Genomic DNA, 16,882 nt, shown 5'->3' with positions numbered 1-16,882 from the left:
TAATCCTCTCACACCCCTTAATTTTATTCTCCAGATATCACCCCTTCATCTTCAAATCACCCTGTGCCCTCTATTTATCTGTCTATCTATCTATGTCTATATCTATATATACGTACATATAATTTTTTCCCTCCAACTACTCTAATATCGAAAAAGGACTCATGAGTTGCATATATCATCTTTCCATGCAGATTGTAAACAGTTCAACCTTAATAAATCTATTATGGCTTCTCTTTCCTGTTTACATCTTCATGTTTCTATTGAGTCTTGTATCTGAAAGTCAAATTTTCTGTTCAGCTCTGGTTTTTTCATCAAGAATGCTTGAAAGTCCTCTATTTCACTGAATGTCCATTTTTTATCCTGACATACTATGCTCAGTTTTGCTGCATAGGTGATTCTTGGTTGTAATCCTATCTCCTTTGCCCTCCAAAATATTATATAGCAAGCCCTGTGGTCCCTTAATGTAGAAGTTGCTAAATCTTGTGTTGTCCTGTCCACAATACTTGACTTGTTTCTTTTTGGCTGCTTGCAATATTTTCTCCTTCACCTGAGAACTCTGGTATTTTCTACAATATTCTTAGAAGTTTTCCTTTGGGGATCTCTTTCAGGAGATGATCGGTAGAGTCTTTCAATTTCTATTTTGCCCTCTGGTTCTGAAATATCAGGGAGGTTTCCCTTGATAATTTCTTGAAAGATGATGTCTAGGCTCTTTTGATCATGGCTTTCAGATAGTCAAATAATTTTCAAGTTCTCTCTCCTGGATCTATTTTCCAGGTCAGTTGTTTTTCCAATGAGATATTTCACATTTTTTTTTATTTTTTCATTCTTTTGGATTTGTTTTACAGAGTCTTGATATCTCATAAAGTCACCAGCTTCTACTTGCTCAATTCTAATTTTTAAGGAAGTATTTTCTTCAGTAAGCTTTTGGACTTCCTTTTCCATTTGGACAATTTTGCTTTTTAAGGCATTCTTCTCCTCATTGGCTTTTTGGACCACTTTTGCCATTTGAGTTAGGCTATTTTTTAAGGTGTTATTTTCTTCAGTGTTTTTTTTTTTGGGGGGGGGTCTCCTTTAGCAAGCTGTTGACTTGTTTTTCATGATTTTCCTGCATCATTCTCAGTTTTTCCTCTACTTCTCTTACTTGCTTTTCAAAATCCTTTTTGAGCTCTTCCATGGCCTGGGACCAATTCATATTTTTCTTGGAGGCTTTGGATATAGGAGCTTTGACTTTGTTGTCTTCTCCTGGTTGTATGTTTTGATCTTCTTTGTCACCAAAGAAAGATTCTATGGTCTGACTCTTTTTGCACTGCTTGCTCATGATCCCAGCCAATTACTTGAGTTACAAACTCTTTGTTAAGATAGGAATGTGTTTCCAGTGTGGAGAATGTACTGTCCCAAGCTTCAGGGGTTTTGTGCATCTGTTTTCAGAGATACTTCTAGGGACCTGTAAATTTTCACTTCTTCCAAGGTGCTATGATCAAGGGTGAGGTACGTATACCTTTCCTGGCCTGCGCTCTGGTCTATGAGTGACCACAAGCACTCTTTTCTGTCTTGGAACTGTGAGAAGGATTTCCTCTCCACAGCCACTACAAGCTCCACCACACCAGTACTCCTTGCCCCAGGCCCTCCACCCAGAACTGTGACCCAGATCCAAGTACAGGCAAAGCAAGAGAATTATGCACCAGCAGAGAGATCCCTGCAATCCTCCTCTGATCAGCCACTCGATCCCCCTTCAGTTTGTGGGCAGGAAGCTCTGTAGGCAGCTGCCGCCCCAGGGCTGGGCTCAAGGGCTGGGGCTAGGAACCCCTGCACTTCTCTGTCACCACAGACATGCATTTTTCCTACTAACCTTCTAAGTTGTCTTTAGCGTTCCCTGGTTGAAAAGTCTGGAATCCACCACAGCTGCCCACATTTCAGTCCTCTCAGGCCTGCTCCAGGTTTGCTGAGGCCTGGGCACCCATTCTGAACTGCGTTCGATATACCTTTCCAATCAACCATCCAGGTTGTCTTTGGCTGGAAATTTGTTTCACTCTGTCTTTTTGTGGGTTCTGCTGCTTTAGAATTAGTTTAGAGTCATTTTTTACATATATTTGGAGGGGTTTGGTGGAGAGCTCAAGCAAGTTACTACTTTTACTCTGCCATCTTGTCTCCGTCCCCCACCCCAATCATTTAACTAGAAATGTGCTGCAGTCCCCTTACAACCAACATGCAATTCTCCATTGCCAGCATAAGGTTCTTGAAAAGACTAATGCATTTAAAACGATGCCATGAAAGATGAAAAAGTCTTCAAGACCCAAATTTTTGCTGTTCAGTCACTTTTCACTTATGTCTGGCCCTTTGTGACCCTATTTGGGGTTATTTTGGCAAAGATACTGGAGTGGTTTGCCATTTTCTTCTCCAGCTCTTTTTACAGATGAGGAAACTGAGACAAGCCAATAACAATCCAGTTCTTCCTGACTCCAGGTCCATCACTCTATTGACCAGCTGCTTCCCGTGACCCAAATAAATGACTATAAAATGGTAGCCTCTTTAGAGGAGAGATATAATCTCAGATGACAGTTAAGTTAGTTAAATTCAAAACTTGTTGTGTGACCAGACCCAGTGATTACCGACTAATGAAGCAATGTCAGCTTGAGGGGAGGTTTCCTGTAGAATGCCTAAGAATTTCATTCTTGGCTCTGTGCTGTATGACAATTTTACAATGATTTGAACTAATGCATCAAATTCAAGTATTTATTAGGCACTGCTGGGTGTTAGGTGTTATGTTAGATACTGGGGATACAAAGACAAAAACAAGAGTCCCTGCCCTCAAGTAACATATTCTACTGAGGGGAAATCCAAAGAACTTAAAACTAGGCAAGATAACAGACATGTTGGGTGACAGAGTCAGAAAAGATCAAGAGAGGCTTGAACCCTGGGCCAAATCGAATAAGGTAAATGTGAAGTCCTACACTTTACAAATAAAAGATTGGAAACTATGACTAGATGAGCATTTTTTTAAGGTCCTTCATATAGATGATGGATTAAACTTGCTTTGCTCATCCCTGGATGGCAGAAAAAGGATCAGTTAGCACAAAAAGCACAGAAACAGATTTAGACTTGAGATAAGGAAACATTTCTTAACATTTAAAGTGATCCAAAAATGCAATAGGGGCAGCTATGGAGCACAGCAGATAGAGCACCAGGCCTGAAGTCAGGAAGACTCATCTTCCTGAGTTCAAATCCAGCCTCAGATGCTTATTAGCTGTATGATCCTGGGCAAGTCACTTAACCCTGTTTGCCTCAGCTTCCTCATCTATAAAATGAGCTGGAGCAAGAAATGGCAAACCACTCCAGTATCTTTGCCAAGAAAAACCCAAAGGGGCCATGAAGAGTCAGACATGACTGAAAAATGAATGAACAACAAAAATGGAATGTGTTGTACTGGGGGAGAGTTGACCTTTCATCACCAGATAGCTTCTGGAGTCTCTTTTACTTCTAAGATGCTTTGTGAATGACATTAGGGATGGTGTCTGATTGGGGGTTGGGGGGAGGGGGGCAAAATCAATTGGGCACCAGAACTTCACCAGAGCCTTTCAAATCTCATTGCATAGGAAGATTCTTCTAAGGTCAGAACTGCTTGGATGCATGGATTTTTTTTTTTGTGGAACCAACCCAATATTATTTTTTAAAATTTTGAGATCATAAAAATCAAGGAATCAGATCAACTGAGATATCATCTAGGCCAATCTCCTCATTTTTCAAGTGAGATAACTTGGAATAATTTGGAAAGTGAAGTGATTTACCCAAAGTCACACAACAAGTTCATGGTAAATATGAAATTAGAATTCATTTTTCTTTCAGTATCAACTGCCTAAACCTGTTTTAGTCAATTTCCCTTGTGGTTAATGCCTATGTCACCTGGTATTTTCTAAAAATCAAAAAGAGATTGCTGAGCATTTCACTGGAAATCTTATTTATTCATTTTGAATAAACTAAGACATAAGAAGTACCCTTTGATTTATGGTATGGATCTGTTTCAGCAAGGATGCAAGACATGCAAAGCAATTATTCTCTTCTCATTGACTTCAAGAACAAAAATTAGAGATTTCTATCCATAGCGGAAAACTAGGATTACTCAATAGAAAAAGTAGAAAATCTTCTAATGAAGAAAGGGATAAGACAGTGACATATTTTATGGCATGTTCAACATTGAAATATACCAGCATCGCTCTTCATACTGAAAGCACTTTGCTTTTGCAGTGTTTCTGTCAAAGTGTAGGCTCCTGGAGGGTGAGAACAATTTTATTGTTTTTATATTCTCAGTGCTTAACACAGTTCCTGGCACATAGTAGGAGCCTAATAAATGCTAATTGAGGATTTCATAACATTTCCCCAATTTCAGGATATCCTTTTATAATTGACACATAAATGCCACACCTACTCATAAGAACTTCATTTTACTTGTGACTTCACTGAAATCAGAATAGTTGTTTTTTTTTTCTCCTTCTGAAGACTCCACTAGTTTTTCAGTGTTTAACATAGTTAGCATACAATATTGGACATCACAAGCATCATGAGCTACAGAAGATAGAAAACCCCCTAAACTATGGCAGCACTGTGTAGTAGAAAGGGCATTGAAAACGGGGTCTGTTTATTTAGGCTCAAAGGACTTGGGTTTGAATTCTGACTTTGATGCTTACTGACTTGTGCTAACTACTTTGGATAATTTGCATCTTTTTTTGTGTTCCTCAGTTTCTTCATCTATAAAATTCAGGAATGAGATCAGTTAATTTCTCAAGTTACTTGTATCTGGAAATACTCAGACTCCAGTCTGAAAATGCCATAAATTCAAAGCTTTGGTTTCTGTAAAATGATTTCCCCATACTACCCATTCTACAAACTTGAAATTGCATATAATTTACTTTGAATGTAGGATTTCTATACTTTGGGGAAAATAACATATTGTTAATAAGTTTGTATTCACATATGTATTTTCCTTGCTTTGACTATTAATACACACCCTGCCCTATTTAGTAAGGTCAGAGCCGGTGTTTTCATGTCTTACTGGTCGAATTCTCTTCTTGGTATAGAAACTATTTAGGTTGACCTTATTATCTAAGGTTAATCACAGGATTTGTGCATAGTAAGTTCCTAATATACTGACTTAATTGCGGTCTCATGCAAAGAGTACTGAATTAGGAATCAGAGGAACTGGATTTGAATTCCTCCTCGGCTATTACTGACCTTGGACTTTTTCTTCCTCTGAATTATGAAGATGATTAAAGAAGGAGATTAAATGATATCCATGATTCCTTCTAACTCTGAATCCTATAATTTGAAGTTTAAAGGAATTTTGTACTCATATATTTGCTAATTCACAAGCAGATTTTTTAAAACATATTAGCCAGAGACATATTAAAAGCAAGATGACTCAAAAATAATCATAGCTTACATTTACATAAAGTTTTAAGGTTCTTTTTAATATCAGCAAAGTGTTTTACATATATTTTCTTATTTTGGTTCTTATAATAAAATTGTGACATAGGCAGAGTCTAGGGCAGGCAACTTTGGATTTGTCCTATTATAGTAGATTTAGAGGGTACTGACAATACTTGTACCCCCTTTAGCAGGGAAAACTAGTAACTTAGCAACTAATTAGCAAGACTAATTAGTTAACATCAGAAACTACCAGACAGTTTGCTTTTCCTTGACTGTCTCCTTTTCAAACTCTGAGTGAGCTGCATCTTAGGTCAGCCCAACCTTATTCCCACATCTGATGGTGGTCTCTCCATCAGAGGCATTGAAGTATCCCAGGATTTTCTGTCCTTCTCTTCCACCTTGAAGAATCCTAAGGTCTCCAGAAGGTTTTAAATCCCACCTTCAAAAATGCCTAAGTCTTCCCAGCCTCAAAAAACTTTTACTACCATCTCTTCAACCTCTTCATCCTCCCTCTTCTCTTTCTCAGCCAAACTCCTAAAAAAATACTTTCTATATTCCAAACCACCGCCTCCTCTCCTTTCATTCATTCATTCCTCAACCTTTTGCAATCTTGCCACCAACCTCAAACTGTTCTCTTCAAAACTGCCAATGAGTTCTTAATTGCCCAAACTAATGGTCTTTGCTCTGTCTGCATCCTTCTTAACCTTAATCCAGACTGTGCATGGAAGATAGGGATATATGCCTGGTGTGTGTGTGTGTGTGTGTGTGTGTGTGTGTATACTCACACCAAACAGGGTGATGGAAATAGTTGGGAGAACAAGGAGGGCTGGAGGGACAGGAGGTCCTGGTGAGAAAGCAAAAAAGTTTGGGAAGAGTGAGGCAGAGGAAGAAATGAAAGCCTTTCTACTCTTTTTTCTGTTACTGACCACACCAACCCTCATGGGTATAATTATCATCTCTATGTCAGTTACTGCTAGACCTGCATAGTCCAGTCTCTTCCCCGACCTTTAATCCTGCATCATCAATTGGCCTAGTGGACATTTTAACTGGATTTCCTGGAGACCACTCAAGCTCAGCTTGACTAAAACAGAACTCGTGATCTTTCTCCTTACTCCTACCCCTCTTCCAAACTTCCTATTTCTATTAAAGGTACCACACTCCTAGGCTTATAGCATGAGTATTACCCTTCTCCCTCACCCACCACAGCCAAATGTTTATGTTTGAAATTTCCCCACTTTATCCCATCTTATATGCACCTGCCAAAGCAATTTTTCCTCAAGTGTGGGCATATATGACCACGTAGCTCCTACACAATCAACTCCAGTGGCCTCTAGGAACATATGGAAACTCTCTTTTTCTTTTAAAGACTTCACAGTCTGGAGCCAAGATGGCAGAGTAAGAGGTGAGTCACTCTTACCCTCCCTTATTAACCTCTGAAAGCCCAGAAAATATCACCCCAGGAAAAAACCCTGGAACAGCTGAACCAGAAGAAAGATGGAGTGCAGCAGTCCAGTAGCCCAGCTAGCTTGAGGAATTAATGGGAAAGGTCCCTCTTACCCTGGGGGAAGTGGAGCAGTACAGAACAAGAGGCATCCCAGCAACCTAGTGGAAAGTCCCACCTCAGCATACCAGGAGGAGATTCTGGAGCCCAGGTGGTGGAGTAGGCAAACACCAACACCTGGACCCCGAGCGCCTCACTGAGGGCAGGGAAACTGGTAGAAACCATCTTGGAAAACCTTCAGGTGCCTGGGCATTTTACAGCAACCAACTCTCCCAGTGCCTCAGCAAAACTAAGGGAAGCAGCACTCCAAGGGGACCCAAGAGGATAAACACCCTACAACATTCATCTGAAAGGAGCTGAAGAAAGTGAAAGGAAGGAAAGTCCTGGGTGAGCACGCAACCTCCAGGGGCCACACTACCCAATCCTACCCCTAGAGTTCCAGTGTTGCTGATTTCAGCCCAACACCAGGTAAGCTACCAGAACACTACAACCTCCAACTGCCAGCATTAGAGGCTCCAGCACACAAAGCCAGCGACCATGCCCTATGCTCCCAACACAAGAAGCTTGGGTCAGTGCCCTCTGCTACCCAGAAGGAGAGTTCAGTCTCTTTAAAGGGCAGGAAATAAGCAAACACCATGAGCAAAAAGAAACATATGATAGATTCTCATTATGGGAAGAGTGAAGATCAAGGCAGAAATTCTGAAGAGGACAACATTATCAACAAACCCACATCTGCAACCTCAAAAGGGAATATGAACTGGACTGAAGCCAAAAAAGCCTTCCTAGAAGAGCTCAAGAAGGAATTTAAAAGTCAAATGAGAGAGGTAGAAGAAAAAATGGGAAAAGAAATGAGATGTATGCAAGAGAGAGTCAATAGCTTGGAAAAGGAAGGATAAAAATTACCTGTAGAAAACAAGTCTTTAAAAAATACAATTGACTAAACGGGGAAGGAGATACAAAATCTAATAGAAGAACACAATTTATTTTTTTCTTTTTTTTTTCTTAATTTATTTTGATTTATCAACAATCACTTCCATATGCTTTTGAGTTTAAAATTTTTCTCCCCCTTCCTCTCCACCACCTTCCCCAACATGGCGCACAATCTGATATAGGCTATAGAAATACATTCCTATTAAACATATTTTCACATTAATGATGTTGTAAGTAGGAATTAGAACCAATAGGAGGAACTACCAGAAAGAGGAAACAAAATTCAACAGAAGAAAAAAAAATAGCAAATAGTATGCTTCAATCTGCATTCAAACTCTAGTTCCTTCTTTGGATATGTATAACATTTTCCATCACGAGGCCTGTGGAGATGTCTTAGATCCTTGTATTGATGGAAAGGGTTAAGTTTATCAATATTAGTTATCGTACAACGTGGCTGTTATTGTATACAACGTTCTCTTGGTTCTGCTCACTTCACTCAGCATCAGACCATACAAGTTTTTTCAGGTTTTTCTGAAGTCTGCCTGTTCATCATTTCTTATAGCACAATAGTATTCCATTACGTTCATGTACAACAACTTGTTCAGTCATTCCCCAATTGATGGACATCCTCTCAATTTCCAATTCTTTGCCACCACAAAAAGAGCTGCTATAAATAGTTTTGTACATGTGGGTCCTTTTCCCATTTGTATGATCTCTTTGGGATATAGCCCTAGAAGTACTATTGATGGGTCAAAGGGTATGCACATTTTTATATCCCTTTGGGCATAATTCCAAATTGCTCTCCAAAATGGTTGGATCATTTCACAACTCCACCAACAACACATTAGTGTTCCAATTTTCCCACATCTTCTCCAACATTTATCGTTTTCTTGTTTTGTCATCTTGGCCAATCTGATAGCTGTGATGTGGTACCTCAGAGTTGTTTTAAGTTGCATTTCTCTAATCAATAGTGATTTAGAGCATTTTTTCATATGACTATAGATGGCTCTAATTTCTTCATCTGAGAACTGCCTGTTCATATCCTTTGACCATTTATCAATTGGGGAATGACTTATATTCTTATACATTTGACTTAATTCTCTATATATTTTAGAAATGAGGTCCTTATCAGAGAGACTGGTTGTAAAAATTCTTTCCCAATTTTCTACCTTCCTTCTAATCTTAGTTGCATTGGCTTTGTTTGTGCAAAAACTTTCCAATTTAATGTAAGCAAAGTTACCCATTTTGCTTTTCATAATGTTCTTTATCTCCTGTTTGGTCATGAATTCTTCTGTTCTCCATAAATCTAATAGGTAAACTATCTCTTGCTCTCCCAGTTTGCTTACAGTATCAGCCTTTATTTCTAAATCATGAACCTATTTTGACTTTATTTTGGTATATGGTGTGAGATTTTGATCAATGCCTAGTTTCTGCCATACTCTTTTCCAGCTTTCCCAGCAGTTTTTTTTTTTTCAAAGAGTGGGTTCTTATCCCGGAAGTGAAGTCTTTGGGTTTATCAAATAATGGATTGTAAAACAATTTGTTAAAAATTAGAATTGGGCAAATGGAAGCTAATGACTCTATGAGAGAGCAAGAACCAGTCAAACAAAAACAAAAGAATGAAAAATTAATGAACATGTAAAATACTTCATTAGTAAAAACAACTGACCCAGAAAATCAATCCAGGAGAGACAATTTACAAATTGTTGGTCTACCTGAAAATCACAATGAAAGAAAGTCAGCACAGTATCTTTCAGGAAAGCATAAAGGAAAACTGCCCTGAGGTCCTAGAACCAGAGAGTAAAATAGCCATAGAAAGAATCCACCAATCACCTTCTGAAAGAGATCTCAAATTGAAAATGCCATGGAATATAGCAGCCAAATTCAAAAATTACCAGGTAAAAGAGAAAATACTGCAAGCAACCAGAAAGAAACAATTTAAATATCATGGAACCACAGTCAGGATTACGCAAGACCTTGCAGCTTCTATATTAAAGGACTGTAGGGCATGGACTATGATATTCTTTAAGGCAAAGGAGCTTGGATTACAACCAAAGATCAACTACCCAGCGAAAATGAGCATGATCTTTCAGGGGAGGAGATGAATATTCAATGAAATAGGGGATTTCCATACCTTCCTGATAAAAAGACCAGAGCTCAACAGAAAATTTGGTCTTCAAATACAAGACTCAAGAGAGACATAAAAAGGTAAATGGGACAAAAAGAAACAACATGTTATTAATAAGGGCAAATGGTTTACATCCCTACAAGGGAAGATGACACTTCTAACTCTTGAGAACTGTATTTTTATTACACCATGTTAAATGAGTATGCATTAAGGGGGTGGGTATAAACTGACTTTGATGTAATGTTGAAAAAAATACAATCAAGTGGGTTAAATGGATCCAAGTAAGTGAATTAATCTGATCTAATTAAGAAAATGCACTGAGAGAAAAGGAAAGGAGGAGGCAGACAAGGGTAAATACATTATGGGAAAAGGCACAAAAACCTATTACAGTAGAGGGAAAGAAGGGAGAGAGAGGAGCATTGTTTGAACCTTACTCTCATCAGATTTGGTTCAAGAAGGGAATAACATAATCAGTTAGGAATAGAAATCTAACGTGCCCTATAGGCAGTAGGAAGGAAAAGGGGAAAGAAAAGGGAGGAGGGATAGAACGGAGGGAATAAGTAATAAGGGTAAAGGGGAAGAAAAGGGACGGGGCTAATAAAAGGGAGGTGGGACTGAGGGAGGCAGTGGTCAAAAGCAAAACATTAGTGAGGAGGGAAAAGGGGAAAGGAGAAAGAAAAGCATAAACAGGGTGGGAAAAGGATGGATAGAAAAATACAGATAGTAATCATAACTGTGAATGTGATATATGAATGTAATGGAATACTATTGTGCTATAAGAAATGATGAACAGGCAGACTTCAGAAAAACCTGAAAAAACTTGTATGGTCTGATGCTGAGTGAAGTGAGCAGAACCAAGAGAACGTTGTACACAGTAACAGCCACATTGTGCAATGACTAATATTAATAGACTTAACCCTTCTCAGCAATGCAAGGATCTAAGACATCTCCAAAGGCCTCATGATGTAAAATGCTATCCACAAACAAAGAAAAAACTATGGAGTTATGGAGTTTGAATGCAGATCAAAGCATACTATTTGCTATTTGTTTTCTTCTGTTGTGTTTTGTTTCTTCTTTCTGGTGGTTCCTCCTATTGGCTCTAATTCCTACTTAAAATATCACTAATGTGAAAATATGTTTAATAGGAATGTATATGTATAACCTATATCAGATTGCATGCCATCTTGGGGAGGGAAGTGGGGAGAGAGGGGGAGAAAAATTTAAAACTCAAAAGCATATGGAAGTGATTGTTGATAAATCAAAATAAATTAATTAAAAAAAGACATTCACAACCTTGCCCCAACTTATCTTTCCAGCCTCATTATACATTACTCCTTGCCTTTTATTCTATGATCCAGCCAAACTGGCCTTCTTTCTGTTCCTCACAGAGAACACTCAGTCTCTCATCTCTAAGTCTTTGGCCAGGCTGTTCCCCATGCCATCCCAGGACATCCTTCCTTATCTCCTCTGCCTCATGGACTCCCTCTATTCCTTCAAGAAGCAGCTCCTTACAGGATTGGGCACTAGCAGACGGTGAGATCAATGCAAAATGCTTTCTTGACCCCACCACCAGCTAGTGCCCTACTTTGTATTTATCTACTTTGTATTTATTTTATGTTTTTTTCTGTATCTACTTATATATGTACTTGTCTCTGCATTAGAAAAAAGCAAACTCAAACATATGCTTTCATTTACTCTATTTGTATCCCCAAATCTATTTGTATTACAGTACCTGGAAAGTAATGAGTGCTTAAAAAAATACTTTATTTAAGGTTATGTTTCATGCTTGCTTGAGGGCATGCTTTGTCTTGCTTTCCCCGGGGGGGGGGGGGGGGTGGAAGGAAAATGAACAAACTTTTATTAAGCACCTACTGTGTGCCAGGCACTTTACAAAGTGCTAATCATTTTGCAAATATTATCTTATTTGGTCCTCACAACAGCCCTGAGAAGAAAGTGCTATTATATCTCCATTTCACTGTTGACAAAACTGAGGTAAACTGAGGTGAAGTGATTTTGCCCAGGGTCACACAGCTAGTAAGTGTCTGAGGCCCAGACTCCAAAATTACTACTTTGGGTTCTAGAAGAAGGGAGAACAAATACCGTAGATGAGGAAAGTGAGGTACAGTGAAGTTAAGTAAGGAGTAAGTTCAGGTTTTCTGACTCCCAGGCCTCTGCTTTTCACCATACATTCCCTGCCTTCCTTCAATGATAGACATGCTACTCTATAATCTCAGCCCAAGGTTATAGGCCACAGTTGTTGCTATATCCACACAATTTTGATTTATTAACACAACAAAAAATAGGTGCATTGTTTGACAGAATACATTGCACTGCCCGAGTTTCCTGACCTTTCTAAATACCGGTGGTTGGTTTTTCTGGTGGAGTGAACAATGTTTCATGAATGGGTAAAGTAGCAAGAGCCATGTTGGCAGACAGGAAAAGGCTGCCTGGGAGGTATGACAAGGGGCCGTCTGATAGAGTATGGCATGGGCAGAGAGATGGCCTTGTGCCAACAGAGAGGCATAAACCACCCTACATGGAAAAACCCCAAAACCAGCAGCAGTCAGAGCAAACACTAACACCATGCTCTGTGTTCTCTTGTTCTCCCTTGGGAGTAACCAATCAAGATAATTTCAAGGTGGCTACCGTGCAGCAGATGTAGTCTCTGTGAGATGGCCCAGGATGGGCTGCAAAGGAGACATCAGCTTAATTATTTGGTAATTATGGTTACTGCTGTACACATATGCTTCCTTGAATGCAAAGAAAGAGAAAGAATATACCCTAGGGCAGACACTCTGGTGAAACTGCCAAGGAGAGCACCAATTATAGCCCATTCAACAGCAAGGACTGTCTTTAATATTTTATATTTAAAATAGGTCATAATGCCATCCTGTGGTTCACAGCCTACTTACAGGAAGAATTCATGGCTTGTATTCATAGTAAAATAAGTAGTATATTAATAGTATACTATTATATGTAACAATATATAACAGTGTATGGGTATATATAGTACATTCATAATGATGATAATAAAGATAATCATATTATAGTTTAGGTTAGTTTTTATAACAATTTGAAAACTATTTGTATAGTGTTTTAAACTTTGCAAAGTGGTTTATATATAATTTTCTCATTTGAGTTTCAATCCTATGAGATAGATACTGCAGGTATTATGGTGACGAAATTGAGTCTAAAGAAATGAATGAAAGTGAGCTGCCATGATCACATAACTAGGAAGCATGGGGATGGGGTTTGAACATGGGAACTCTTGACTCCAAGCCCAGCACCTGATTGTTCATTGTCTTGAGTGAGTTTTCCAAGGTCATAGAAATAATAGTCAGCCTAGTGGGATTAGCGAGCCAGTTCCCCTGAACAAGCCAATATTTGTTCTGCAGTACCCCATTGCTCCCCAACAACAAGAGGTAAGTAACACAAGTAGAATTAGGGTCAAAAAACTTTATTGTATAAAAAAAGAGATAATGACTCTTGAGTGGGGGGGGGGGAGGCGGAGTTCAAGCCCCTGCTCTTACAACTATCTGTGTAACCCTGGGAAAGTCATTTAAGGCAATGAACATTTATTAAGCATCTATTTTATTCTTTTTTATAAAATGAAGGCTTTGGGTTAAATCATTTCTGATGCCCTATCTAGTTCAAAATCTTTTGATCCTTATTTTACATGGGACTATAATGACATGCAGAAAAGATTAACTCATTCAAGGTCCTACTGTAACTGAAAAATGACAGAATTCAATCTTAGGTTCAGAATTTCTAACTCCAAGCCCAGGACTATTTCCACTATGCCATGTGACCTGTTGTGTTAGTCTTTTTTCAAATGGTATTATAATTTTACAACCTTCGGTTTTTGACAACCACACATCTGGATGTGGTGGTACAGAGCTGTAGTCTGTGCTAGTAGGGAGGTGAGTTCAGGAGTTCTGAGCTACAAGGGGGCCAAAGCTGGCAGGGTGTCTGTACTGTCTAGCATCAATATGGTGAGCCCTCAAAACTGAGGGAGGGGTAAATTAGGCTGATTACGGAGAGGTGAACCCACCCAGATTAGAAATGGAGCATGGCAAAGCTTTTTGAATGATCAGCAAAGGGGTAGGTCCATGAGTGGCTGCTATCCTTCAGCCTGGGCCCAATCCTGAGAGAGAGACAGAGACAGAGACGGGGACAGAAAGACAGAGAAATGAATGAATGGATGGATAAATGAATGAATGAATAAATAGATAGGTACATAAGTAAATAAATGGATAGACAGAAAGATGAAAGACAGAGAGAAAGGAAGGAGGGAAGGAAGGAAGGAAGAAGGAAGGAAGGAAGGAAGGAAGGAAGGAAGGAAGGAAGGAAGGAAAGAAGGAAGGAAGGAAGGAAGGAAGGAAGGAAGGAAGGAAGGAAGGAAAATAATTCACAATCATCTGGGATATATTTTGTCTTTCATGCCTTGTCTTGTACATTACAAAAGTGGGTGGCCTAATCTTCAACAAAGTTTACACTGTCCTAATATGACTCTTTTTTCTTTTTTAATCTGCTATGTAATGTCAACAACGTCAACACCATACTTCACCTATACTCTACTTGCTGGCCATCCCTCCAGGTGTGCAGATCAGCTGGTTCACAACAATCTCCCCGCCACTTCCATCATCATGTGCTTTGTGGATGAGGTATGGTCTACCCTTCTTCGCGCCGTTCACAGCGTCCTCAATCGCTCGCCTCCACACCTCATTAAAGAGATTCTGTTAGTGGATGACTTCAGCACCAAAGGTAACAAAAGCACAGAGCCTGCATCTTCACAAATTAACGTGTCATTGGGGTGAGGGGGATGGGGAAGGAAGAGGAGATGAGTTCGTAATCAAGCCCCCAAAAAATGGAACATGGCCAAAGCTGTGCTTCACTTGGTACTTTGTAGTGACAACATGGTATGGGCTTCAAAAGCTGAAAATAAGTACCCCTGGATCGAGCATGTCTCTACTGCCAGCTTTCCATTCAACTGAGCCTCCTTTGCCATTTTGGGGTATGGTATCCCTTTTCTAAATTAGCCTACCTCAATATCATGGTACAGGTGGACAATTATTGGATTTAGATTAGGAGGACCTGTGTACCATATACACTTTGTATGACCTTGAGCAAATCCTAATTTCCCTGAGTCTTAGGTTCCTCATTTGTAAAATTAGGTGTTTGGCCTAGATATCCCCCAATGTCCTTTTCTGTGATCCTTCTATGATACTGGCACACAAGCCTATTTGCAGTCAGTCATTTGGGAAAATACTAGAGCAAATGAAATGTTCTACACAACTGTAGCAACAAATTGTTGTGTACAAGCATCTGTGCTGGCATAAAACAACCAAAGAAGAGAACATTCTTGCCATTGACCATTGACGGGACAGGGCCTTTGTTGCTGGCGGCAACTAAAGGAAGAGTTCAGCACTTAGGAAGTCAGAGTCAGGGCCCCTCCTGTTTCTTCTAGGACTCCAGTGCACACTGTCCTCCTTAAGTGACCAAACCTCCCATTTCCTATGGGCCAAGAGCCTAAAATCTTGCTGATTTGTCCATTCCCTTCCCTTTCTTGTATCTAGAATACTGACAAGTGATTTAATATGCATTTCAAAAAATACCATAACTACTTAAATTCCTTATTTATAGACTGTGTGGATAAGTAGATGGAAGGTCTGATTTGGAGTCAGAAAGACCTGAGAAGTCCTGCCTCTGACACATTCAAATTCTGTGACCATGGACAAACTATTTAGCTTCACAGTGCCCTGAGCAACTCTAAAACAACAAAATGTGATGGAGTTGTAGATGAACAGAATCCTTTATAGACTTGAAATCATAGATACAGCCTCCCCTAAAAACAAAGACTGGGGGAAATGTATCCATTCGAAACCCTCAATTTTTAAGTATCATATGATACAGATTCATATGTGCCTATTGAGTTTGGGTTTCCCCAGTGCTATGAATCTCTGTGCTACAGCCACAAGGATGATGACTATAATAGTACTGTCCTTACATGGGCTGCCTCTGTGAATTCAAAACACAATAGTGACAAACACAACTCCTATTGCTTTCTTTTTTTTCTTTTTTTTCTTTTTTAAGGCAATTGGGGTTAAGTGACTTGCCCAGGGTCACATAGCTAGTAAGTGTCAAGTGTTTGATCTGAGGTCAGATTTGAACTCAGGTCCTCCTGACTTCAGGGCCAGTGCTGTATCCACTGCACCACCTAGCTGCCTCTCCTATCACTTTCTTAATATCTCCATAGGCACTGGTCAACAACTCCAAACTGCAGGAAATACAAACTTGATGTTGAACATGGATGGAAATGTAGAGCCCAAAGTAGTGTCCTCTTTTTTTCTTCCATATTAACATTTTTCTATAACTGCAGTGATAAGTGACACTGCAATGATGTATTGAAGCCAGCATCTTTTGGGAGAGCCAGTTGTTAAATTATCCTAGTCAGTGAGAAATTGGCAAAACAGGGTTTGATTTATTATTTTGTGGGTCACCTAGACTTAAGAAAGTGATGGAGAAAATGTTAATAATGCAGATGAAACTTAAAATGTGTTCTGCTTACATGTTGTTGTTGTTGTTTTTTTGGGGGGCAGTTGTTAAAACATTTACCAGCACACCACCCAGGTCTGCTTACACAGCATGGCTTCTTCTTCTTCTTCTTTTATAATTTAATTTATTTTATTCTGAACTTAAGAAATAAAACAAGCATTTCACTGTAAATTGCGAGGATACCCATCAGTTGAGGAATGGCTGAACAAATTGTTGTATATGATCATGATGGAATACCACTGTGCTATAAAAAATGATAAATTTGATGATCTTAAAAAAAAACATGGATAGACTTGCACAAAATAATAAAGAGCAGAATGAGCAGAAACACAAGAAAGTTGTATGCA

General features: G+C 39.2%; 1 protein-coding gene across 2 annotated transcripts in view; it reads left to right on the top strand.

Moving 5' to 3' along the window:
• Nucleotides 1-16,882, top strand: part of LOC114045887 (polypeptide N-acetylgalactosaminyltransferase 5-like) — an 84,370-nt gene that overhangs the window by 25,184 nt on the left and 42,304 nt on the right. For both annotated transcript variants that reach the window (XM_027866069.1, XM_027866068.1), the window contains exon 2: nt 14,578-14,744. In XM_027866069.1, the coding sequence (XP_027721870.1) occupies nt 14,578-14,744 (167 nt within the window). The remainder of the gene's footprint in view (nt 1-14,577; nt 14,745-16,882) is intronic.

This window comes from Vombatus ursinus, unplaced genomic scaffold, assembly GCF_900497805.2.
Source record: "Vombatus ursinus unplaced genomic scaffold, bare-nosed wombat genome assembly UNPS02014779.1, whole genome shotgun sequence".
NCBI lineage: Eukaryota > Metazoa > Chordata > Mammalia > Diprotodontia > Vombatidae > Vombatus > Vombatus ursinus.
The sequence above is the reverse complement of the archived record's forward strand: the minus strand, read 5'-3'. Positions and strand labels throughout refer to the sequence as shown.